At 31.5% G+C, this 25,784-nt stretch overlaps 3 protein-coding genes across 4 annotated transcripts; 1 reads left to right on the forward strand and 2 right to left on the reverse strand.

The window, feature by feature from the left end:
* Positions 1–646: 646 nt before the first annotated feature.
* LOC113523324 (membrane-associated progesterone receptor component 2) lies at positions 647–13,568 on the reverse strand. The gene is made up of 3 exons (XM_026909244.3): positions 13,145–13,568; positions 7,897–8,046; positions 647–5,728 (listed from the first exon to the last, which is right to left on the reverse strand). Exons 1-3 carry the CDS (start codon positions 13,458–13,460, stop codon positions 5,610–5,612), a joined length of 585 nt encoding a protein of 194 aa, XP_026765045.1. The 5' UTR covers positions 13,461–13,568; the 3' UTR covers positions 647–5,609.
* Positions 13,569–14,318: 750 nt separating this feature from the next.
* On the forward strand, positions 14,319–21,156 carry LOC113523627 (GDP-fucose transporter 1). The gene is made up of 5 exons (XM_052895629.1): positions 14,319–14,522; positions 16,017–16,218; positions 17,579–17,804; positions 18,637–18,929; positions 19,602–21,156. Exons 1-5 carry the CDS (start codon positions 14,455–14,457, stop codon positions 19,818–19,820), a joined length of 1,008 nt encoding a protein of 335 aa, XP_052751589.1. The 5' UTR covers positions 14,319–14,454; the 3' UTR covers positions 19,821–21,156.
* On the reverse strand, positions 21,001–24,676 carry LOC113509107 (iduronate 2-sulfatase). 2 transcript variants are annotated; one of them, XM_031907618.2, is made up of 5 exons: positions 24,422–24,676; positions 23,848–24,325; positions 22,564–22,839; positions 21,350–21,936; positions 21,001–21,140 (listed from the first exon to the last, which is right to left on the reverse strand). In XM_031907618.2, the coding sequence occupies exons 1-4, from the start codon at positions 24,614–24,616 to the stop codon at positions 21,350–21,352; spliced, it is 1,536 nt and encodes a 511-aa protein (XP_031763478.2). In that variant the 5' UTR covers positions 24,617–24,676; the 3' UTR covers positions 21,001–21,140. The 2 variants fall into 2 exon arrangements, with proteins under 2 accessions (XP_031763478.2, XP_052751588.1); XM_052895628.1 differs by lacking the exon at positions 21,001–21,140 and having other exon boundaries at positions 21,220–21,936.
* Positions 24,677–25,784: the final 1,108 nt, after the last annotated feature.

The following is a 25,784-nucleotide window of genomic DNA, read 5'->3' on the forward strand; positions in this document are numbered from 1 at the left end:
TAAATTAGTTTTCAAGTTTATTCTTTATTGTATACAAAAGGATTACCTTCATAATCACAACTGAAAGCCACATTCAATTTGATGCAATCGTTTTTGCTTGTTGTTGGTACAAACATACAGACAATAAAATTCCATAAATTTTCATTTTTACTTTTTTTCTATAATATAGGAGGCAAATTAGCGTTCGGCTCACCTAATTGTTGACCACCGCCGCCCATGCAACACCAGCGGCATTGCAGGTGTGCTGCTGGCCGTTATGATATCGATTGCTCTTATTAAGACCCGTGATATTAATTATTCTAACATATTTCCCATGAACAGATATTGTCTATTTATTTTGTATTTGATATAATATATATAGTTATTATAATAAAATTATTATATTCGATAAACAACCATTAAATACGGAATTACTATATTTATCATGAGTTGTATTTTTCTTGGCAAACTATGAAGCGAGGATTAGGTGTCATAGGTCGACTAAGACATTATCTAATTAACGCAATCAAAGCAGCAGAACACGGTCGTAAGATTAAATACAGTATATATAGTAAGATTAAATATAGATCGCTTCATCATCATTGTATATAATATACTATATATAATATAATGAGGAGTCTAATAGGATAAAAAAAAAATAAAGTGATAAGTATATAAAACGCTTTATTTAAATTCATGTGAATGTTAAAATAAATATTTTAGGTAATTAGTTAGGTAAATTATTAACACTTTGCTGTGCTGTACATTAATTCACAATTTCTACAACAATGTTTGCTCTCATAACCCACTTGTTAGTTTTTTTTTATAATTCTTCATATTATTTGGCAAACTCGAGCAACAAGTATTTGGGTACTATAAAGTCAATAATTACATTTGTTAAGTACATATTATACAGTTAGTAGATATAATGTTAATATACAGATAAGATCCATAAATAGACGTCTAATTTTAGATATTTACATAAACAATGTAATCGTAATCAACATCGAGGTGGTCAACATAAAATATATCTTTAAGTATCGAATTAAATACATAATAGGCAATCCATTCGATATAACTATTTGACTATGAACTATCATCGTTACACATAGAATCAATCGGAAATAAACTAAAAAAAAAGATGTCATCTATTTTGGCCGAGTATAATTGGGAAGTGTGTAATCTGCTTTTACTAAAATTAAAATTAAAGATTGTCCTTATGTCCGATAGGAGTGGCTAGTGTTTTTTTTTTTAATTTATTAGGTATATATACTAATGGGTTAATATTAAATTATATAAATTTCGAAATAATATCACGTCCGATCAGAAAATTTTGTTGACACAATCAATTATTCAAACCATCGTACGAGCTCTTTATTTCAAATACAACAACTTAAACAATAATATTATTATTTCAGACATGACAAAAAGTACACATACTTATTTAAAATTCACCAATATAATAAAGTTCATTGATAAGTTATAATTATAGCATAACAAACATCTTTTTATATTTGGTACATTATTCGTCTATGAAATAACAAGTCGCCTGAGTTTGCCAATTAGAATGCGTTTAACATGACGCTGTCAAGTAAGTCCGTTTGAAAAAAACCCCATAACATATGCCGAAATAAATTCAGTTTGTATGTTCATGTCAGCTCTCATATATTAGGTATTTGTTGACTGAAGAAAGTGCCCGATCGGGCAAATGACTGACCGGCAGTTAAAAATATCTTTGCCCAGGCTGCAAATTTAAATGATAAAAATAAATTTTAGACTAGGTTTATACTAAAATAAAGAGGTATAGAGGTGATGTGCTTACAATTGTAATTTGAATTACAACACAATAAGCAGTTTCAATTAACTGCTCTAAACCACACATGGTGTCAGATACAATGATTATGGAGGTCAAGCTACTCAAAAATTTGGTTCTAAATTGGTCTATATCTAAATAATAATTAAAATTAGCAGATATTTATCACGGCCAATGAATTTAAGAAAAAAAAAAAGTTAAGATTACAATGTTTCTATTCCATATTGGTGATGAGACATTTGAAATATATGTGCAGTGCCATTGAGTGCAATAGAGAAGAGAGGGCACGGATAATTTACACAACATTTCAATAATATTGTGTAACAGTTACTTTTAATTGCTTAAAACTTTTCAAAAGAACATAAGAGATAATAATTATAATAACTCATATTATTATTCCTTGGAGTAATAATATGTGATAAGGTTTGATAACTATCACACTGATTCCATCAGGTTAATGTGAATTTAATACTTAACAATAATAAAAAAATATCAATACTCTACTGGAAAGGAATATAAAAAGTTTAAACAAGTTTCCTTTAAATAAATCATCAGGTATTACATCTAGAAGTATTAAACCTAAAACAGCCATAGGGATATTAAAAAAAGTATACGAACCAATTTAATGGGTCAATAATTTATTAATAAAAAAAATAGAGCTAGCGTTTAAATCGACTAGTGACGTGCTAGGGAATAACATAAAGATGAACGTGGAATCAACAGTTTATCTATAGTAGCAATATACAGGAAATGTTACATTCACAAATACATCAATAATTTATAAATTATATTTATAAAGATATTTTATTTAAATATATTTTAAATAAAATATCGTTCATAAAGTATATATAAAATACTCGTTAATAAGGTTATATTTTTTGGAAACATAAACTGATATATGAGACACTCAGAGACACTGATCATGAAAAATACAACTGAATCTACGGCATGGACATTTTATAGCATAATAAAAAAATGTGGACCCTCGTACAAAATCATCCACCGAGTACCTTAAAACACTAACATAATTTAATAATAATAATAAAAAAAAACGATTACAACGAACTAACAATTTTATCGTACGAAATAGATATTTTAGGCATAATACAATGATGTTCACGATTTGTACTTTAGTAAATTAGTAATAAAGTCGAAATTGTGATAGAAATAGTCGCGAAGTGCGTTATATAGAAATTGCCTGAAATATCATATCACTTACGATACATAAGCATAATACACAACAAAATATATCTAAAACTCACACCGGAACACAATGACACGTTAAGATTCATACTTAACTACATATAAACGTATATGCACATTTCCTTACATATTTTTTGTGTTTTTTCAATGCTTGCAACACATAATTCATTTAAGTGTTAAGTACCGTTAGTCATGTGGGTATTCGCTTAGGTCAATAATAAAATCTCTTATGGCGATATAATTTGTTAGGTGATTGAATTCACTGCAATGAAACTAGATTAATTGAATGGCAACATTGGTAATGGGAATTATTCAACAGATTATAAAGCTAACGACAGACATAAAATTTATCGTAATGTAACATTTGTAACGAATTTGTGGGTAAGTGTTATAAACTGTTTTCTTACTTGCCATATTTATTAAACAACTTTAGACTGCCTTTTTATTGAAATCTATAAAATTGACAAATAAGCATAGAAGATAATTACGTTTACTCCTTATGTATTTGTTACTACAGATTTAAATACAGAAATATTTTTATAAATAAAAAAAATATCAAATTATATACGAATATTCATTATAACATGTTATTTTATGTATAATACAGGCCAGTCACCATCTTAAATGGTATTTAAATTGCAAAACAACCATTAGACCAGTACAACGTTAAATAAATAGCAGGTTCGTTGTTGTATACGCACAAATATACACACAGAAGTGTGTGTATGTGTGTACTTTAACAAAACTTCATTCAGTCATTTATCGAAATTTCTCACTATAAATTGTATCCTTAGATTATATAGATAATGTCTTCATACAAATGCTTCGAAAAAAAAGCGGGTCAACTTTTTCATACGATTGTGTACGTGATAGTGTTACCAAATTAAAAATTATTACTTTAAATTAAGGTAAATAAGTGAATATGACATTTAGCTTTAACATTTTTGTCAGCTAATTTGACAATTAGCTGACAAAAATGTGACCCGTTTTAAAGATTCGATATCTGTATAATCTAAGATTGTATCATTAAAAACTGACACAGAAAAAAAAACATTTTGGCGCTAAATATAGGAATGTGCAATTATTTCCGTTTTAATTACAATATTTTAATCAACTTAATATGCTTGCACTCAGTCTTTCAATTTATGAAACTGTAAATATAAATATATATCCAAAATTCTGCAATAAGCAACAGTTATAAGTGAAATTGATACAATAGATTTCATATATACAATAAATCTTACCGACAACTCACTCTAAAAGGCTTATTTTGGCGCGAAAGCATCATGCTACGATTATGTGAAGAATAATAAGAGTTAATTAAAATTGACTCTCAAAACTAGTTTGGGAAACAGGACTTAATTTATAATGTAAAATGGTTTTGTAAATAAATATTATAAATACTCTCAATCAAGACATCAAATAATACTAAAACATCACATTTCTGAATGCTTCAACTATTTGAATTTATTAAGTAGCATTGCCTTTCATGTGGAACCACAGTTGTTTCAAATGTCCATGTAAATATTTTATAACTTTCATTCATCATTCCCCTGGTACATAAATCTACATAACAGACATCGTGTAATATTACGTATATAGTGCGGACAAACCTGCAAGCGCCTTTGTTTGCGTAAACATTACAAGCAGTACATGTAACGTATAATTTGTGTTATATTACACGATATGTTACATATCACACAGGTCTGAATACAGCTTAACAAAACTGACTAACATTTCTGACAATTCAAAATACAGATATATTATATTAATAGCTATCGAAAATATTGTTGATGTGTGAGTATGGAACAACATTAAAATGAACAAAGCCGTGGCAATTCGTACTTTATCATAATTGAAAAATATCTTCACTCAATAGCATGAAACTTGAACAGCCATCTGCTTCACAATCATTCGAATTGTTCGTTCGTAGCTGCTTTTTAATAACACCACACAACAATGTGTTGTCCGGTATAAATTATTTAGGCCCTGCGCAGACGAGCGACTATCCTCGGGGTTACGTTTTGAGCAAACTATTTTTACTATAGGTCGCGATATTTTCAGTCTCTCGTGTGAGTCATACTATGCAATTCTTTTGTATTTTAATGTACAAAAATGCCCCGCTAGGTGATTTCTATAACAGCAAACAGTTGCGACATTCGAAAATTGCATAATATTTGCTCCCGATCTTCATTTTTTACATGTTTCGTATTACGTAAAAGCGATTAGTGATCAAACGTTAGTGCTGCCTCTGTAGAGCAATTCAGGAACAAAATTTACAATTATGTAGTAGATCTTTTGGCATTTGATCGCCAAATAGTGACGTTTGTCACAGAAGTGCATTTAACTCATTAAGCAATTAAGAAGCAATCGTGTTACTTAATAGCATTTCTTTATACTTAGCAATCGTTCGCGAATTGTCCACGTCTCCGCAAGCCACATATGTAATGTTATTGACACGCTAAATAAAGCCTATCAGTTGTTTTACATTGTAAAGCCCGTGCTTTACCTGCAACCCTCCATTTATGCAGCAAATTATGATACAAAATCTAACTAGCATCGTCTAAGGACAAACAATTGAACGTGTTGTGCGGCAGGCAGAAAGCATTGGACTCTATTCATTCTTCTTGTCAGGACTGCTGGCAGAATTATCCGTCTCCTCTAGTTCCTCGTCTGAGTAGTTCGTTGGCTCCTCCCCGGGCTTGAGAAGTCGTCCCACTAGTTCATATTTCTCTGTAATGTTAAGATAAGATCAAATATTAGTTCTATTTATCTATCTCTCTATCTTCACACCAATTTCTTGGCGGCGTAGGCAGAAAGAAATAAGTGTTAAAACGCCTATCCTTACATACATCTCTTGTTTCCTGCATCTTCATAACTTGTCTCATACATGCACGCCGGGTCCGGAGACCCTTAACATGTCCATCACAAACACGATCTATCTAATCATCTATCGATCGATCTATAAGATCCTAGATTCAAGACTCCCGCGTTACCTACATCCATTCATTATTAGATTTTTTTTTATTGTTAGGGAGACGAACGATTTTTACTTTAAATATTTTCGGAGGTGATTAAAAATACATACAATAATAGATACCTAATAAAGATTAAAAAATTTGAAATAATTGTTTACTATTTCTCAATTTTATATTATTGTAATAATATTTGAAAGGGTCGCAGTGTCACAGGTTTTTCTGCCTGAAAAAATCCCGTCTTTCAATAATAATAATAATAATCTACACAATTTTCCTTCAAGTGAGTCGTAAAGTTGTTTACCATTTCAAGTCGTATATAAAAAATCAATGATCCTGATTAGTTAGCCACCATAATCGATACAAAACAGATTAGACTGAGCGGTAATGTTTACTTATCGAATTGAACAATCTCGCACGGGTATCAGTTGTAATCGATCTGTTATTACGAATTTTGGTAATAATAATGATAACAAATCAAAGCTTCGATATATTTTGGCAGATACAGTCAGGTCGCTATGGACATAAATCGAATTATGTTAATTCCTTAGATTTTATAGATAGAGCATCGCGCCTCAAAAACGTGTCAACTTTTTGTTGGCTAATTGTCCAATTATTTTTTATTAGTGTTCTATACGTATACTTACGCACACAATGTATTTTAAAGTGTCTATGTTTAATTATTTAATAAATAAAATGAGTTTCTGCGCATTAAAAAAGTGCAGAAATTATAAGACAAAATAAATATAGAAGTTGTAAAGGAATCACTCATAAATATTTATCACACAAAATTGTATGAAAAAATTTACTCGTTTTTCTCAAAGCATTTGTATGGAGACGGCTCAATCTATATAATCTAAGGTTCGTTCATCCAATTTATGATATAAAATTTGTGAAAGTTTCAAAAAATGAAATTGCGAGGTTGAATTTCTAGGGGTCTACCATGAAATGAAATTCCAAATTTTCAATCTCAGTTACGTGTTTTTGTTCACACCGATCTAGTAAAAGGAACTTAATATTTCGTTTGTCATAATTCTTAATATAATAGTCCAAAGGAACAGTATTTTAACATTTTTCAACGGTATTATGTAATATTAATATCAAATTTGTATTTTGGGAAAAAAAAACCGTTTTCAAACTTGGAACCAAAATGGCTGTTATTTAATAGGAGTTTCCTTTAACAAAACGCTCAGTTTGTAGAATGCATTTCTTGCCAAGATATAGTACATACTGCAAGTGTGGTATTATTCAAAACATGGTAATCGTAGGCGTGGATTTAAACTTCGATCGCTTCGAAATTCAAGTTCGTTTGAAAGTCCATGCTGACCTTATGAACTCATTAACAACAGTAGTAGCTAGTCATAATTATATACATATATATATAATACACTTTATGTATACATTACTTATTTTAAATACACTAATACTACCTACTACTTTTTGCAGGTACAACATTTTCATCGCATTAAGTCCTGTTATTGTATTTAAAATACATTATTTATTGTATATACATGTACACTATTAAGTGTTATTTTCTTTACCTGTCCCAATAATGCATTGCCGCGTTCGTGACTCACTGTTCATTCCAATGGTTGATTGGTAAAGAATGCTACTAGCATTAAGTCCGCCTTTTGTATTATATTTTCTTGGGGCGAATAAAGTTATTTCAATAAATATTAATAATTAATATTTTTTTAATCACAATAATTATTGGAATACATCTTTTCCTATTTTAATATCATTTTATTCTCGTGTTGCTACCGTATTTTATATCAAAAACAAATATTATATTTGTTTATTTTTTCTATGATACAAAATTAAATACACATAAAATATACAATCGAATCGATAACATACCTACTACTTTTTTTTATAATCACATAATTTTTTTTTATAATACATAGAATATAAATAAGTAAATAATACCTCTAAACTGTGCCTCCCACTCCTTGACTGATTCCATTTCCATTGAATTGAGATCGCTGAGGTCATCATATCCCTTGTCTGAGGAGGTCACTGAGAATGTGGCGAGTCCTCTTGAGGCATCCTTTCCACCGAAGGCAGCGTATGGACCTCCTTTAAAAAATATACAATTTAATTGTTAATTACGATAATATAAAATCGGCTACAACAAATCAGCTATAGTGTGAAAAAAATTAAAATTTGTATAGAACAACGAATATTAATCAATTAATCACTTGGAAGTGGATGAAGTGATTTTTTAATTTTTTTAAACTAATATTTCATTATCTTTCAATGTAAGAAAAATGTGAAAAAAATATAAGAAAAGGATGGCTAGTGTTGGCAACCGAGACACCACATGCCGATGGCGGAGCGGGAAACAATGGCGATGCTATTGTCGGGTCCCTAACTTGGGCTCCGAAAGCGGCGTAATGTTTGATCTACAGAAACAATGATTCGTGGTGTCCCTTCTGCGTATTTGTGACTATTTATTTGTTTATAACAATAAAGACTTGTGGAAAACGAGTGTTCCACTGTTGCCCTTGGTTTAAGGGTTCGTCGAGTGAATACTTGTGAAGTATAAAATTCAAATTGGTTTACGGACTTAAACATCTAATTTAATGTTCTTTTAAGCAGATGTCTTATGTTGCTAATAAATTAGTATTTGAAGTTACTTGTCCCTTTGTATTTGACACTAGATTATTAAAAACACATAAAAAAATATAAGCGCTTTTTTTTTTTTATACAACTTAATTTAAATAAGTTATTATAATGGGCAGTAAATAGCTGTTAGTTTGTTTGCTATTCTTTTTTTTTTATACAACTTAGAATGGCAAACAAGCTGACGACCCACCTGATGTAAAGTGGTAACCGTCGCCTATAGACATGAGCAGTACTATGGACATAACAGAGTATACTGTTTCGCCCATGATACCCCCCATGCGTTGCCATTCCTGAGGACTCAGGTGTGTATTTCTCTCTGTACCCTGTAAATTCACGCCATATCCCACACCCTTCAAACGGAAACACAGCCATGCAAACACAACAGCTTCACGGTTGAAACAATTAATTAGTTCATTAAAAAAAAAACCAGCTAATGACTTTTACACAAAAAATTTACAAATCGAGATTTTCAAAGATACACTGTACCTATTGACTCCGGACGGTAGTGTATTTGTACTTGCTTAATAATTTAAAAGTACCTATATTTTGAATCATTGCGAGATCGTGTTTGTCGGAGGGTGGAAACCTGTATACATAAATACAGGTTCACTTAAGGCCATTCTTAATTATGCTTACATCTGATAAGTGCTAGATTATTGACTATTAGGTCGGACCGTGACATTAGTAGATTAGATTGCCCTGATAAACGTATAATGTAAATATTAGATATTTGCTTTTGAAACTTCCGTTCTGGTTAGTAATTCTTCTTCTATTATAAGAGGTAAGAGGTTACTGTAGCCTATGGACGCCTGCAACACTAGAGATGTCACGTGTGCGTCGACGACCTTGAAGAAAACTTAATAAAACACTTTTTGAAACACCCATACTGTAGTTTCTAGGGAAAAACTCGGCAGGGAGCTGGCACAGCCTGAGCGTTACGAGAGGAAATTCCTTTGAAACCGCACTGTACGTGACCATTTAGGTTCAAGCGTGTGAAGATGAATGCCCTGTCGATGGCGAGCGGTGCAATGATAAAAGGAGGCTGTGGGCATAATTTCAAACAATTCCTCAGAACAGAATTATTTATTATCTTTACTAATATAATAAAATTATAACTAGAAGATGTCTGTATACAGGAGATATTTAAAAAAAAATGATATGGGAGCTCTAAATAAGAGTAATAGAAGTCAAAACAATAAATTTAAAAAAAGTTGTCTGTCTGTATGTTTGTTATGACATTACACAAAAACTGCTGCACCAAATTAGATGAAGCAGTTGTGTTCCGAAAAGTCTTAACTTAAAATCTACCATTATTCCACTATATTGGTTTTTCTACTTCTGAAATTAATACATAGAAAAGATATTTACATATATAAAAGTCCTGTTGGAATTTTTAAATTACTTGTGATCTTTTTGAGAGAAGTATCTTTTGTATGCATAATGCCGGTTTATAACCTACCTGGCGTCCATAGACAATTTATTGTAATGGCGCCCTGACAGCAAAAAACACACCCGGCCACAAGATCTGTTCAATATTCTTACTCTCTTATAGATAAAAACCAAAAACTTCTGAAAAACTATTTTAAACATTACATTGCTTTGTCCTTTTTTTTTTTTAATTGGTAATTTAGCACAAAGAAATGAGACAAAACAGCTCAATACTAAAATAGGTTTATGACGGGGTTGACGTTATTATAAGGGTGTTATTCTTTATTGTTTATTATACACAAAAGCCATTATATTCGAATAATAATTATAAATAATAGTGCACAAGGACGAGCTTATCTCTAAAAGAGATTTCTTCCAGGAAACCCAATATGAGATAAACTGTCAGTTTATTTGTAGTTAAAGGCAAACATGTGTACCAGCCGACTTAAATGTTTTTGTTAATTATAGTTAGTAAATAGTAGTTAATAAATTAAATGTCTGCACAGTATTTGGTGTGATTTACATGCGTGGCCCTTGAACACTTTTATTTATACATGGACTACTTTTAACTTATGTCACGCGGATGAAGACGCGTGTAAAGACTAGTTATCAAATATATTTATCTGAGTTGTTGGCTAACATTTTATATAGTTGGTATCCTGTATAGATTTGAATGTTTGATCCATAAAAGTATTAGATAAAATAGAAATTTATTGGCTGAAAGAAACACACGGTAGAGATGTAATTTTATTGTTCGTATCGTAAGCATAAATTATATGTTAATATAAAACCTAGCGGTTTAACTTATGTGTGTGTGTGTTACATAAGTTAAACCGGTAGTTATTATATTTAAATAGAGATGTAATTGTTAAGATAGATGTGATAAGGGATAAAGTGGCAAAAAAAGACAGAACAAAAAATGAACATATGAATAATAAATAAATTATTGTCTGAAAGTTGCACTAGAAATAAAGAAGTTGCGAAGTAACTGATTATACTAAATTAATTTTAGAATTCAGCTAACCATACTTACTAACCACTGATTTAAAAAAATAGATAATCAATGCTCTTTGCTATTCAAATAATCTGATATGAGCCAATAAATCATACTGTCCACTGTTACTTTTATAAATATGGAAAAATATTTGGATTAAAAAAAATAATAAGCATATGATTCAATATCACGAGAACGAGGACGTACCTTCACCTAAACGACCTATTCCTCATGGCGAAAATTTACCCAATCCGGCTTTACAATTGCTACCAGACTAGCGTAACATCTATACTAGCTTTTAATGTATGGATTTGGTCAGGAATCATCATGCCAAAACATTTAATTAAATGATGAAATCAGAATAGGGCCAACTTAACTAACAAAAATACTGTCAAATGTGTAAACTATTTGTGGAACAGTTTCAGTGTGATATTTCATATTTCTGATTATTTTGACATGGGAATTACGACCATATATAATTAATATTGACTCTATTATGAGGACTACTCTAGGAATTGATCAGATATTACGGGAAGTATTGAAAATTTGTGTTTACTATCAATAATATTACGAAATTGAGATGCCAAGTTAAAATTTATATAAAATAATAAATAAATTTAGAAATATTATATTTTGTTTTATTTTTAATAAAAAAAGTTCATTAAAACATGCAATTTGACATTAAATTTATATATTTCTTTTATCACATGCATGCACAGCATTTGATAGTATCAGACTATAATATAATTATAACCTATTTGTTTGAATTTTGAACATCAGGCTGGCCAAAATAAGAAGGATTTTTTGTGTATATTGGTAAGATATTCCTGACCAAGTTGCTTTATGCAGCTTGTATGAAATGTGCATTCTTACACGGTACAGAGGAATAACACCTGAGTCTTTAGGAATGGCAACGCATGGGGGGTATCATGTGCAAAACAGTATACTCTATTATGTCCATGGTACTGCTCATGTCTATAGGCGACGGTTACCACTTTCCGTCAGGTGGGCCGTCAGCTTGTTTCCCATTCTAAGTTGTATAAAAAAATCCTTTGGTTATATACTCTTTGCTCTTTGATTGCTAAAGAATTTAGTGAACTTGGAATGTGTTGTTAGAAGATACTATATGAGGGCAGACTGATAAATCTGGTAAAAATTAATGAAGCAGTAATACTAGTACACAAATTATAATATGTTTGGAAAGGTCATTGTTTTGAGAATACATAAACAAAATTTCATATTGATATTTGAATTAGTATTGTTTTGTCATTAGTTTAAACAGAACAAGTTGTTCTTAAGCTATTAAAATGGAAAAAAGTTAATTTCAAGTGTTAATAAGATGAAAAAAAAACTTTTAATAAGTATTATGATGAATTGTTTTTGTCACTTGAGATGATTCCCAAGTGGTTACTGAGTTTTGTTGAGGTAGAACAAGCACGGAAAATGCTCCTCACTCAGGATATCCAATTGAAGTAACCAATCCAAAGAAATGATCACAAAAATGGATAATATAATATTGGGAGATAGATGAGTGCAATTGAGAGAGATAGCCCATGCGTAGACATCTCATATATATTTATTCCTTTTTTCATACATGAAAATATGGCTAAGGGAACAAAGATTTGAAGGTTAACTCTAAAACTGAAGCATATTTAAAGGGGTTTAGAAAAGATTGCTATAAATACAAAAAAAAAATCTTTTATTTGTATAGTAATGTAACAATGGAAATTTACAATATTAAATAGGTTTTTTGCAAATGTCTATGTGTTTTACTTATTTAAATTAAAAATTATGTAAATTTCAAATTAAATTATGACTAAACCACTAACTCTTATTTTATGTTTATAAGAATATTTATTATTTACTTTCACAAATAGAGATAGGATAGACAGAATAAAGTGGTACAAGACTTTACCTTATTCTTCATCCACTTTATCTATCACCTGTAATGCTTAATTATGAATTTTCTTAATTTAAAAAAAATAATGTAAATTGCGATATAAAATTAAATGCTTAGTTATACAGGCTGTGTTGGCGGTCAGTCGCAACCTGCATATTATATCAAAACACATGACTCACCAGCGCGCATGCTATTTATAAACATAGAATGTACTAATACAAACTCACCGGGCCCGTAGAAGCGTCGCCCTCGAGTCACGTCGAAAATCCACCCGTTAACTGCCACTAATACTCTGCCATCAGATTGAGTGCCATCATATTGCCGAAGTTCAGCTACTGTCATATCCTTACGAAGTCTGGGAAGTTCCACTGCAGGGGACTCCGCATGCCCCTTCGTAAATTTGCGGTATATTTTGTAGATCAAAACAAATATAATAGCAGTCAATAGCAAATTTACAGGACTGTATATCGAAATGATCTCATCAAAGAAACTGTATGAAGCACTCGGGTTGTCTTCCGCTTTGGTTTCGGACGCAGAAGACATTTTTATAAAGACAATTTTATCCGAATGTACTGTAAATAACCACGAAAGTTTAGGAATTTCACTAACTGTAGTCTAATCTGTAAATTTAATAATCACTAATGACGTCACCATTCAACATTTTTTTTTATGATATTTGTCATTAGTGAGTGACATCTAGGAATCACAACTAAGCAACCTAAGATAAAGGAATAACAAAATATATTTATTTCGAAATCTGCAAGAAACCAAATAACTTTTACAGATTACAAATACTGTGATATTTGCAACAGCACTTATTCTATGTAATAAAGAAAATGTCAAATATATTCTATTTAAAAAAAAATCTTAAAATCATACTTTATTAAGCAGCGCACTTTTATTGTTGATTGTAAACAGAAACGGAATTACAGTTTTTTTTTTGTATTTGTCTCCAATAAATGTAAATTATTAAGCAAATTGTTAGTTTACGAAGTAATATACATTATTGTACAAATGTCTTCTATTCAATCTATGGCATCACTTACAGAGTATTACAGAGTAGGTATCACTATTGTAAATATTATCCTTAATCTATCATAACGATAAATTAAGTGTTGGTATCATCTTTGTATTACTGAAAAGTTAAAAATAAGAATATTCTATGTAACCTTCTAGAAATATGAACACAATAAATTACATAAATATTCATCATGTTGTACAATATATTTATAATATGCCTTTGTCTAAAATATCGACATCAATGAGTAACGTAGATAATTTACTTATTTTATGGTGCAAAATGTATTAATTTAATATAATAGCATAGATATTATTCTTATTAATTCAATTTACTGGTTGCATGGAACCATATAATCGTTTTTTGTTCGAAGTGAAGAGACCTCGTAAGTATTTATTATTATTGGTCAAGTACAATAATCGAAATTTATCTAAGTTTTTGCTAAATTAATGGATAATTTATATTTAATTATTCCCAGTAATTCCCACTCCTGACAACGACTTATTTAAATTAATAGCCATGAAGGAGGCTCAGACGGATTTATGTACACGCTACATTAGAATTTTTATTGTAGTTTCATGTTATTGGTAAGTAATTATATATTTCACCAACCGCTCTGATTAATTAGTATTTTGTTTACAGTTTAATATTTACATTAGAAACTTTTTCTGTATCCGTTTATTTTTTAATTATAGAATATTAGGGAATAAGCACATAGCTTTTTTAAACCACTCAACTAAGGTACTTACTTAGCTAACTTTTCAACTAAAAATCCAATTCTTCCATATCATCATTGATAAATAAAAGTTTACAATAATGATTTAAAAACCATTAACAATTCCAATGCATTTACTTACATTAATTGTTCATAAGTCTATTTACACTAAAAATATCTTTTAGAACCTTCTTATCAAACTTGGTTGCTCAGTTTAGTTTTTACCTCATAACTCTGTCAGTTCTTAACTAATATGGAAAATTCTAATTTATTTGAAAGGATCTACTTACAGATTGGTTTCATAGAAATTTTATTAAAATTGGTTCAGTAGTTTTTAAATGAAAATAACTGATTTAATCATAATTGGTTTTTTTTTGTGGAATACAATGTTAAATTATTATTGATTAAAATAATATCACTGACATAAAATATGTGTATTTATTTTAATTAATAATACATAATTTTCTTTTCCTTTGTAATGACAGAGAATTTTTTTTAATTGCAATTTGCCCTAATAAAAATTTAAATTGTCTCACAATATAAGATATTCTGATCCTTAAGTATCTTAAGTAAGGCAATTATCATTATCATCATATCAGCCTTTAACTGTCCATTACTGAACATAAGTCTCCCCCTTGGGTGGTTTTGTCAGTAGTTGCTATGCTCGAAAGGTGGGTGAGCAATCACAGTAAGATTTTGGTGATGTTTTAAGAGTGATGCTGCTGCCCATCCCTCAACCATTAAGTTCTATTAGGGCGACAAAGGTCCTATGAGTCCTATGAGTGTCATAAGACATAAGAGATGTCTCATGACACACCCACAGGTGACCTATTCTGTGCTGGCTAAAAGGCAATAAATACCATTTATTGTTTTTATGTTAATCACATTACCAATAAAGCCTTTTTTGTGACATATCCACATGAATATATTCACCCTACTGTACTATACCATATCCTATATCTTCCTTTAACCCTTAAATACCTGAAGTTTCAAATTTGATACCAGGGTTATAAATCACATTGGGCACCTACAAATGATTTTATTTTAATATTTGGCTGTTACATGTAAACAATTTTTTTTTTTTTTTCAAAATAAATGTATAAAAATATTGTTTTGTTTTTTTTTTTTTTACTTTTTTCTCCATTAGTAAACACAGTAAAGGGTACACTTATATATTTTTTTATTTGGTTTAAAAAATCCCGCTTTTAAGGGTTAATTAAAGGAGAACCTCTCTTCTAGATAAATTTAGGTTAGGTCAAGATTTTTTTGTCCTTTACCCAAAGTTTGGCCAGAAGAGATAGGTCCTATCAATAAAATAAATAATAAATAGTTTTTATATTTAACATTGTGTTTTTTTTTTTTTTAGGGTTGTATCAATAGCAACAGTGTTTGTTAATAAAACATTATTGAGTGGACAAAGTGTAGCTTTGGAGGCACCACTATTTATCACTTGGTTCCAGTGTGTTGTATCATTCACAATATGTTTTTCATTGAGCAACACAGGTGGCATCCCTGGTGTGTTCAACTTTCCCACTGGCACACCATGGAGATTAGAAGTAGTAAGGAAGGTATATGATTTTTTGAATATCAATATAATTACACTAATACTTGTAGGGTATTATTAGGGCGAGCAATCTGGGATGCCTATTTTATGATTGTAGAGACAATTGTTATAGTATAAATAAGACTGTGTTTATTATAGAATCTATCATCAGTGCCATCTAACAAATGAAGAGTTTGTATCTACTATGAGTATAAGAAAAAAAAAAACATTTCTTGCTATGTGCTCCCAGCATATATTGGGCCACCCCTTCCTGTCCTATACATGTGTCTTTAGCATCTTAAATGACTTAATTTTCAAGGGATGGACAGTAGCATCTCTTAAAACATTGCCAAAGCCTAACTGTGGTTACCAACCCACTTGCATGGCAACTACTGTCACCCCATTGAGAGGGAGATTTCTATAAAAATCGATTGCATGGATACCTCTGTCCCATTGGTGTTTCTACAGTGAAGCAGTTGTATTTACATGGCTGTGTTTCAGTTTGAAGGGTGGACTATGGCGTGGATTTACTGGGTACAGAGGAATAACACCTGAGTCCTCAGGAATGGCAACACATGGGGGGTATCATGGGTGAAACAGTATACTCTGTTACATTCACGGTACTGCTCATGTCTATAGGCGATGGTTACCACTTTCCATCAGGTGGGCTGTCAGCTTGTTTGCCATTCTAAGTTGTATCAAAAAAAGGCTTATGTTCAACAGTGAACAGAAAATGGCTGATATAAAATAATAAGGAAAAGTTTTTATTGGGAGTTAACATTTGTGGATTCAATGGTTGTACCAATGAAAAGCCAAGCTTATCAAATAGTTAATGCATGAATAACACATGGTTGTGTATACATATTTCAAAAATTCCATTATAAATTTACTGATCAAAAGTAACTCCCATCTAACATATAATTCATGTTTTTAATATAGAATGGATGAAATTATTATCAGACTTGATAATCGGCAGTAATCAGAGAATCTATAATAGTTATTATTTTTTAATATTATCTAATGGCAATATAATTTAATATTATGTTTTCCAATATATCAGTCATATCTTTTTAGGTATGATAACATTATTTAATTATGTCCATGGTACTGTTCATGTCTATAGGTGCTGGTTATGACTTTCCATCAAATGGACTGTCAGTTTTGACCATTTTTGATCTTATTGCAATGTACATACATTGCATTTTTTTTTAGTACTCCATTTTCATAATCATTGTAAGAACACTTGTAATAATACAAGTTAAAAAATATTGGGAAATAAAATTTAAAATAAATAAAAATACCACCAAACTATAAACAATTAATAATGTTTTTTTTTTATAGGAACAACATTTAACACTTGATACCATTGTTTCCATTATTTTCAGGTGATACCACTTTCGTTAATGTTCACATTGATGATAGCAACTAACAACTTGTGCCTGAAATATGTGGGTGTCTCATTCTACTACATAGGCCGATCGCTCACCACTGTATTCAATGTGCTATTCAGTTGGATATTGCTTGGACAAACCACATCTCTAAGGTGTATTCTTTGCTGTGCATTCGTTATATTTGGATTTTACCTGGGCGTGGACCAAGAAAGTTTATTAGGTATGTATTGAGCAGCGGCAGTGGGATGTTATAAGTAATTTTAGGAGGGAAAAGGATTGTTAGTAATGGAGACTAAAAATCCCATTGCTAGTAATATACCCAACCAGGTCGACCTCCTCGCGTTTCCCCCTGGAAACTATCATGGTTAATTCCTGATGAATTCATCATGATGGGCTAGCTGGCCTGTTTTCATTCTCATCTATCACCCTTCACTGGTGCTACGCCAGCGTATCCCGTTAGCGCAGGTGGGGTTACCACCATTTTCACCCATCAAAAAAAAAATAGTAATTTTATTTAATAGATGATAATGCAATGTTTTTTTTTAATGGATGATAATGAAATGGTAGCCCCGCCTGCGCTATCAGCTATCAGTATATACTGGTGGGACACCAGTAAGGGGTAATAGGTGAGGGTGGAGTCAGGTTAGTTGGCCCATCGCAACAAATTTGATGATAATTAATCCCGATAGTTTCCAGAGGGATCCGCGTGGACGTCGACTTGACAGGGTATATTGCTAGCAATGAGGATTGACCTCCCCATTACTAACAATCATTGGTCCGATAATGCAATGGTAACCCTGCCTGTGCTATCGGTATACGCTGGCGAGGCACCAGTGATAAATGATAGGTGAATATGAAGGCAGGTAAGTTGGCCCATCATGAAGAATTGCACAAGAATTAACCACGAAAGTTTTAGGAGGAACCGCGTGGAAGTCGACCTGATAGAGTATATTGCTAGCAATGGGGCTGTTATTACCCATTACTAACATCCCCCCCCCCTGTTAATGGTAATCATGTCACATGAGATATTTAATTATTCAGTTTTGTTTCAGATTCGTTTTCTCTCATAGGCACAATATACGGAGTTGTAGGATCACTCATGTTATCCCTCTACTCCATTTATACAAAGAAAGTACTACCAAGTGTAAACCAAGAAGTGTGGTTGTTGTCATACTACAACAATGCCTACTCTATTATCCTTTTCTTACCGCTAATTATTATGAATGGAGAAGTGCACGTGTTGTGGAACTACAACAACTTTGATAGCCTATGTTTCTGGGTGCAAATGGTGATTGGCGGGGTGTGCGGGTTTGCAATAGGCTATGTCACATCTTTGCAAATAAAGGTAATAATTTTCATACATTATCTTTACTATCATATTATATTTAAATAACTTTTAATATTGTGTGTATTGTTTTACTTATATATTTTGTTTCATGCATGCATGCCCTACATTTGTACATAAACACTTCTTATGGAATAGTAAAGATTAAATAAATACTAAATAAATATGTTCATAACTATAATTCCTGTTTTGACAAACATATTACTCGAATTATTTAAATTGTTAGTAGTTGTAAATTTAAATAATTTAAATTTTTAATTGGATTAAAGTGCCCAATACAGCTCCTTTGTAAATGCTAGTGTTTTATAGGAGGTAGGGGACGTATAAGAGCCTAGAAAAAAATAAGTTATGTTAAATTTTATTTATAAAGTTGTATGTTCTCTTTAGAACTCTCATTTAAAATATAAGTTTTAACTCTGAAACAAGATAATTAAAGTAAACAAAATGGTTGAAAATTTTAGGGAGTGTTAGAAGAAATTAAGTTTTCAGAAACTTTAAGAATATTTTTTATTCAATGTTTACCTATGACTTAAACTTATAAGTTATAAATTTGTGTCAGTACAGACTAGCAAACAGCATAAGAGTTATTTATATTATTAGACGAATAAAGTCCATTACTGTAAATTTTATAATTTACTTTAAATTAATCAAACAATCTTTTATGATTTACAGGTGACGTCACCATTGACCCATAATATATCTGGCACCGCGAAAGCCTGTGCTCAGACAATAATGGCCACACAGTGGTATAGTGAAACAAAAAGCAGTCTATGGTGGACTTCAAACGCGATAGTGCTGGCCAGCAGTGCAATGTACGCAAGGTTTAAGCAAATTGAAATGGAGGTTAATTCTAGGAGACCAGTGCCAGAAGAGAAAAAGAGTTTAGTATGATCATAGACAAAGTAGACTAGGAACGTAAATGCATTTGTAAATATTTTCAACTTTTGACATGACTGCCAATAAATGACTGCTAATGTGTGTATGAATGATGATGTATGAATGTTCAGATTTTCATGTAATATGTTTTTATTAATAAGGATCTCGTTGAATTTGTTTGTATTAATGCAAGATATACTACTACAGTATAAAATTAATGTGACGATCATAAATTTATTAAAAAATGTTTATACTTTCTTATATTTAACTAATCTAATGTAGACTTAGTTGGAAAGGCCATCCCAAACAAAGTTCATGGGATTGAACAATTTTCCCCAAGGAATATATTCGAAATATGGAAGCATACAAAAAAGCGATAACACAAATGATATAGCTTGAAAATAAAAAAAAAAAACTATACTTTTATATTTTGATGATATTCCTTAGAAAAAGGTTTTTTAATTTCATGAACTGCTTTTCTAATTGGTATACCCTTTCTAATTAATCTTGTTATATTATGTTATTGTTTATAAAAAAAAAGGGCCAGTGCAAATGAGATACAAAATTATGAGTTTAAGAAAAAAGTTGCTGTAAGCAACTGTTAATTTTAAGCTAACTAATTATTACAATTACCTACATTTATAAATTTATTGTATGATACCATAATACTTTCTTGTGTATGAAAGGGCATATAATTTTATGTAATGTGAAGGATAGGACAGCCTGCTCATCATTGACATATCAGTTTTTATTTTCTTATTATTATTGTATTAACCTTTAATTATCCACTGTTGAATAAGCCTTCCTCTAATTGGGATTTTGCCAATAGTTGCCACGGTTGTCAAGTTTAAAGAGAGACGCTGCTGCCTATCCCTTGACCATTAAGCTTAGTCACCTCTTACGACACCCACAGAAAAGGAAGGGGTCCTTGGCACTTTACACTTGGCATATATAGTAAACATAACGGTACTTTTCTTTTTTGTCGATAACTGTACACGAAATAAATAGGTAAAAAGGAATAAAATGGTATGATTTCTTTAAAAAAATAAAATAAAAAATTAATTTTGGAAAGAACACCAAGATTTGGTTACTAAATAATGCCCAATATAAAAATAATAACACGTAATATATATACATATTAGTTTATATTATAAAATTAATGTCACGAAGTCAATTTCACTACATATATTTTATCCGCAGTTTTAATTCTTAATGCGTCAATTAATGTCACAAAGCCAAAGTCGCCACCTTAGTTGTTAAATATTTTCGACACACCAAAGCAATACATTGAGTATGTTTACCCAGCTGGTATTTATTCCGACGTCACGTACTTTTCTAGAATATGTAATAATATGTTTAGAACTTTATAATACTTCTATAACACATTTTTATTTTCGATGGTTCTCTTAACTTATTTAATAATATTTGTTATGTCATTTCAAAATAAAAAGCAGTAAAATTAAGTTACTATTATTATTAAAAAATTACAATTAATAGTATTATAATTTATATAAATTAAGATCGATATTTTTGTATTTACTTACCTAATTGTCGCAAATATTTACTCGTGATCTTAGTATTGTTGATAAATATTTCACTATTCTCTTATATTTTGGTTGCAAATAGACATTCTTTGTTTCCTCTGGATCAAAGCTGTGATCATATAGTTCTAGGGCATAAACTTTGTTCCAATCCCTTGTAAATAATGTATTATTAAAAGATATCCATTCAGTGTACCTGAACCGTTTTGTTTTAATACTGTAACCCATGATTTTTATGTCTTTCAACCGTGGTTTGTCAGAATTGGATTTAGGGTGTACACTAGGCCGTGGATATTGGCTAAGAGCGAATGATTTTGACTTTACACTTATATTAAACCTATTCATACCCATTAAAGACACTAAACTGTTCCCTTCAAAACACAACAGTCTCTTATCATCACAAGTACATTTTGGTATATTGCTAGACAAGCCACTGAGCTCGGCCAATGTTGGAAATATGTCGATTAGTTCAACTGGAGTTTCTATTGATTTGTGCGGCATTCCTGGCACGTTGAATATTAAAGGCACTTTCAATGCGACATTGAAATTACTGTACTTCGCCCATAAACCGTTTTCTCCCAACGACCAACCTGTGAAGAATATTTTTAAAGTTTTAATTTAATAGAAAAATAAAATAATAGGAGGATGGGGAATAAATGCTAGAAGATCTACCCACAAGAGCAAAGAATAACAAATTGTCATTTCCTGCAGCAGTAGCAAAGACTATTTTTTGTTTATTAAGGATATAATAATTTAACCCTTAACTGTCCACTGCTGAGGAGGGCAAGGGATTGTTAGTAATGGGATCTAACGGAGCCATTGCTAGCAATACGCTCTAACAGGTCGTCCTCCACGCGATTCCCCCTGGAAACCATCGTGATTAATTCTAATGGAATTTGTCACAATAGTAACCCCGTCTGCGCTATCGGTATACGCTGGCGGGGCACCAGTCAAGGATGATAAGTAACATTGAAAGCAGGTCAGCGCGGACGGGGTTACTATTCCATTATCATCTATTAAAAAAACTCGCAATTAGGACTTGATGATGATTTAAGAGGGACGCTGTTACCCATCTCTCGACTATTAGGTCCCCTTAATCGCTTCTTACTGGAAGGGTTGGCCTATTCTATGCCGGGACCACATGGCAGGAATTATAGCAATTAAGGATATTGGTAGCTTTGATACATCCCATAGTGTTTATGTCAACAAAATCTCACCATGATCACTTGTTAAAAGCACGATGGTGTTGTTTTTATTCACGGCGGCCATTAATTTTCCAACCAAATCATCAATATAAGTGGCAGCGGCATAGTAACTCTGTCTTATTCTCAAAGTCCAATCAGTAGGCATTGTGCCATAAGGGAACGATATGTTTAGGCGCTTTATGTCATCCCTGTGACGTACGTCAGTCCAAGGGTGCCAGGAGACCGTCGGTAACCCTTCGGGCTTGTTCGGCTGTTGCGGAGGATGTACTGTTTGTATTGGAACTCTCTCTGGAACAGATAATATGTACGAAGCAATTTTATCAATCGTCAGCTCCTCAAGCTAAGATATCCTGTGTTATGAGGAACCAGGCACAACACAAATGATCCAGGCCAAAGTCAATTAAAAAATTCATTTTCTAAATTAGCTCGATCGAAAATCGACCCGGGACCTCTTTTACGTAAAGCTATATGTGCCAGATGTCGTCAAGAGGTATGTCCTCACCATATGGAGTGAGCCTCACCACAAGATAAAAATTCAAGAGTGACTAGCGTGGAAATACATAATTATCTTTGTTTAATGGCGAGAAACCTCACTCACTCAGATATAGCTCACGAAGATCAAAAAAGATATGAAAGGTTTCCATGGGTCCACGCATCAGATGGGTCGTATGCTTATTAAAGATGACACATTTGCATAGCATGTAACAAAATTATAATGAAAAGTGATTCCTGAAGTGAGTGAAATTTTTAAATGCAATGACTTAAGCTGAATTAACATTACGAAACTATTCAATCTGTGACCAAATTAATTAATATCGTTGAAGTTAATCACCTTTAAATTAAAGTATGTACTATATACTTAGTTGCATGAATGACATTATTTGAATGTAGCATGAAATTTTTTTTTTAATAGTTGAGAATGAAATGTTAATCGTGTTCTGCATTATTGATATACACTAGCGAGGCACCAGTTAGAAATTATAGGTTGAAAGAAAGCAGTACAGTTAACCCATCGTGACGATTTCCTCAAGAATTAACCACGATGTTACTAGGGTGAACCACGTGGAGGTCCAATATTGCTAGCAATGAGGCAGTTGGACCCCGTTACTAACAATCCCTTTCTTCCTAAATTTTTTATTTACTAAATTAGAGATTCATATGCGAAATTATTGAAGTAATTAATACTATAATATAAAAAAAAATGAAAGTAAATTTAACTGTAAGTTTAGATAATTTAGTGCCTACTTATACTGTTTTGATAGGAAATACTTGCTTAACTTATTTTGAAAAACTTACCAAGATATTTTTTGGGAAACTTTAAAGGAATATGCGGTTTATGGAAACCAATTGCCAACATAAATGGCTTGCTGGAATTTCGCTCGTTGATTATCCTAATTGCATGTTCCAGTGATTCTAGGTCAGGTAATGATTTCCCTGGTTGAATTTCCACTTTAACTGGGCATATTAAATTTTTTTGATATCTCAATGTTTCTTTATCTTTGCAGACAGCTGCATCTTTATACTGTTCAGTTGGAGGATGGTATGGTACATGAGACCAACTTAAAGGGTAATCATCGGTAAAGTTTGAACTCGCCCCTGGATGAAAAACCTTACCCACAGAATACGTTTCAAACCCATTTTCTTTGTAAAATTGTGGTATGGTTGTGAAATTACCGACTTTTACTCGCCAGTAATTATAAAAATCATATAGACGCAGCGAATCTGGTCGGCGTCCAGTTAGTAATGAATTTCGGCTTGGTGCACATAAGGCTTGCTATAATGACGATAAAAATTATGTTTGTGGAAGTAAATAAATAAAAGATCATTATTAAAATAAATTAAATATTATTATAATAGGTCTTTCATATACCTGGGCATAGGCATTTTCAAAATTTATTCCATTTGCCGCTATTTTATCGATGTTTGGCAAAAAAATATCTTTGTCCGATAGATGGCGGAGATCATCGATTAAAATAATCAATACATTATGTTTTTGGATACTAGCTCCATATGGATGAAGCAAAAATAAAATTGTAAAACATAAATTAACACATATTTCTAACATTTTCACATCTAATTCAGATAATACAAACAGTAGATTTATAAGTATAGCGCACAGATTAGAGAGACTATGTCTAAAGAGAGAGAGAGTGGTATAGAGTTAATATGTATGCATAACTTTGTAGTTTGGTATCTAATTACCATTTAAAAAAAAAATAACTCATATAGCTGCTTCTTAGAGTAATTTTAATTTAATTAGCAGAAAGGGGACGAGAGATATGCTATCAGATCTCAATTCATTCATGAATATTAAATAAACGACCATTGGCACGCTTATATCGAGCAATTTAGGAACTAAAAATTTCTATAATGAATTAGTTCTATCTTTTGTCGTGAGATTGTAAATGGCGCTGTTTGTCGTAGAAAAGTGTATTTAAGCGAATAGGAATGTAAATAGAATGTTTACGCTACATAATACTGTTTTATTTTGTTTTTTTTTTTATATTAAGCAATCCTTTGTAAAATATTTACGCAGTGTTTGTACGGTATGTTCTGTTAGAAAGAAAATGTATCAAATAATCTTTAGACATAGTCTCTCTAATCTGTGTGAATAATCCACCTAGCTATTCGTGTTATAGTTTCTGTTTGGCAATTTCTCATCATCTTATGCTTTTTTCTGTATGATCTGTAACTGTTTACGGTTACAGATCCTTAATATATTTAAACTCAATTTCAATTCTTTTTCAGTTTCAACAGCTTATAGATTTCCATTTTTTAGATTACTTATAATGTCATTCAAATATGAATTATGTTATATTACGTGGAATGGAACGCTGCATCAAAGAGTATGAAAGTGAGTTAGGTAAATAGGTACTCAAACAAATTAGGTGTCTATATTATACGTAAATAAAATAACAGGGAGAAATGGATTGTTAGTAATGGGGTCAAATAGCCTCATTACTAGCAATATACTCTGTCAGGTCGACCTCCACGTGGTTGCCCCTGGAAACCATCGTGCCTAATTCTAGTTAAATTCGTCAGTATGGGCTAACTGACCTGCTTTCATCATCATCAGTTATTTATCACTGGTGCCCCGCCAGTGTATACCGATAGCGCAAATGTTAGCATACCATCATCACCTATAAAAAAATACAATGCTCAATAAATGATCAAGTGGTGTAACAAAACAAGTAGCTTATAAGATAAGGCTTCAAAGATAAGTTTGAGGTTAT

The sequence above is a fragment of the Galleria mellonella genome, unplaced genomic scaffold (genome assembly GCF_026898425.1).
Source record: "Galleria mellonella isolate WM207_F2 unplaced genomic scaffold, CSIRO_AGI_GalMel_v1 utg300, whole genome shotgun sequence".
Lineage (NCBI taxonomy): Eukaryota > Metazoa > Arthropoda > Insecta > Lepidoptera > Pyralidae > Galleria > Galleria mellonella.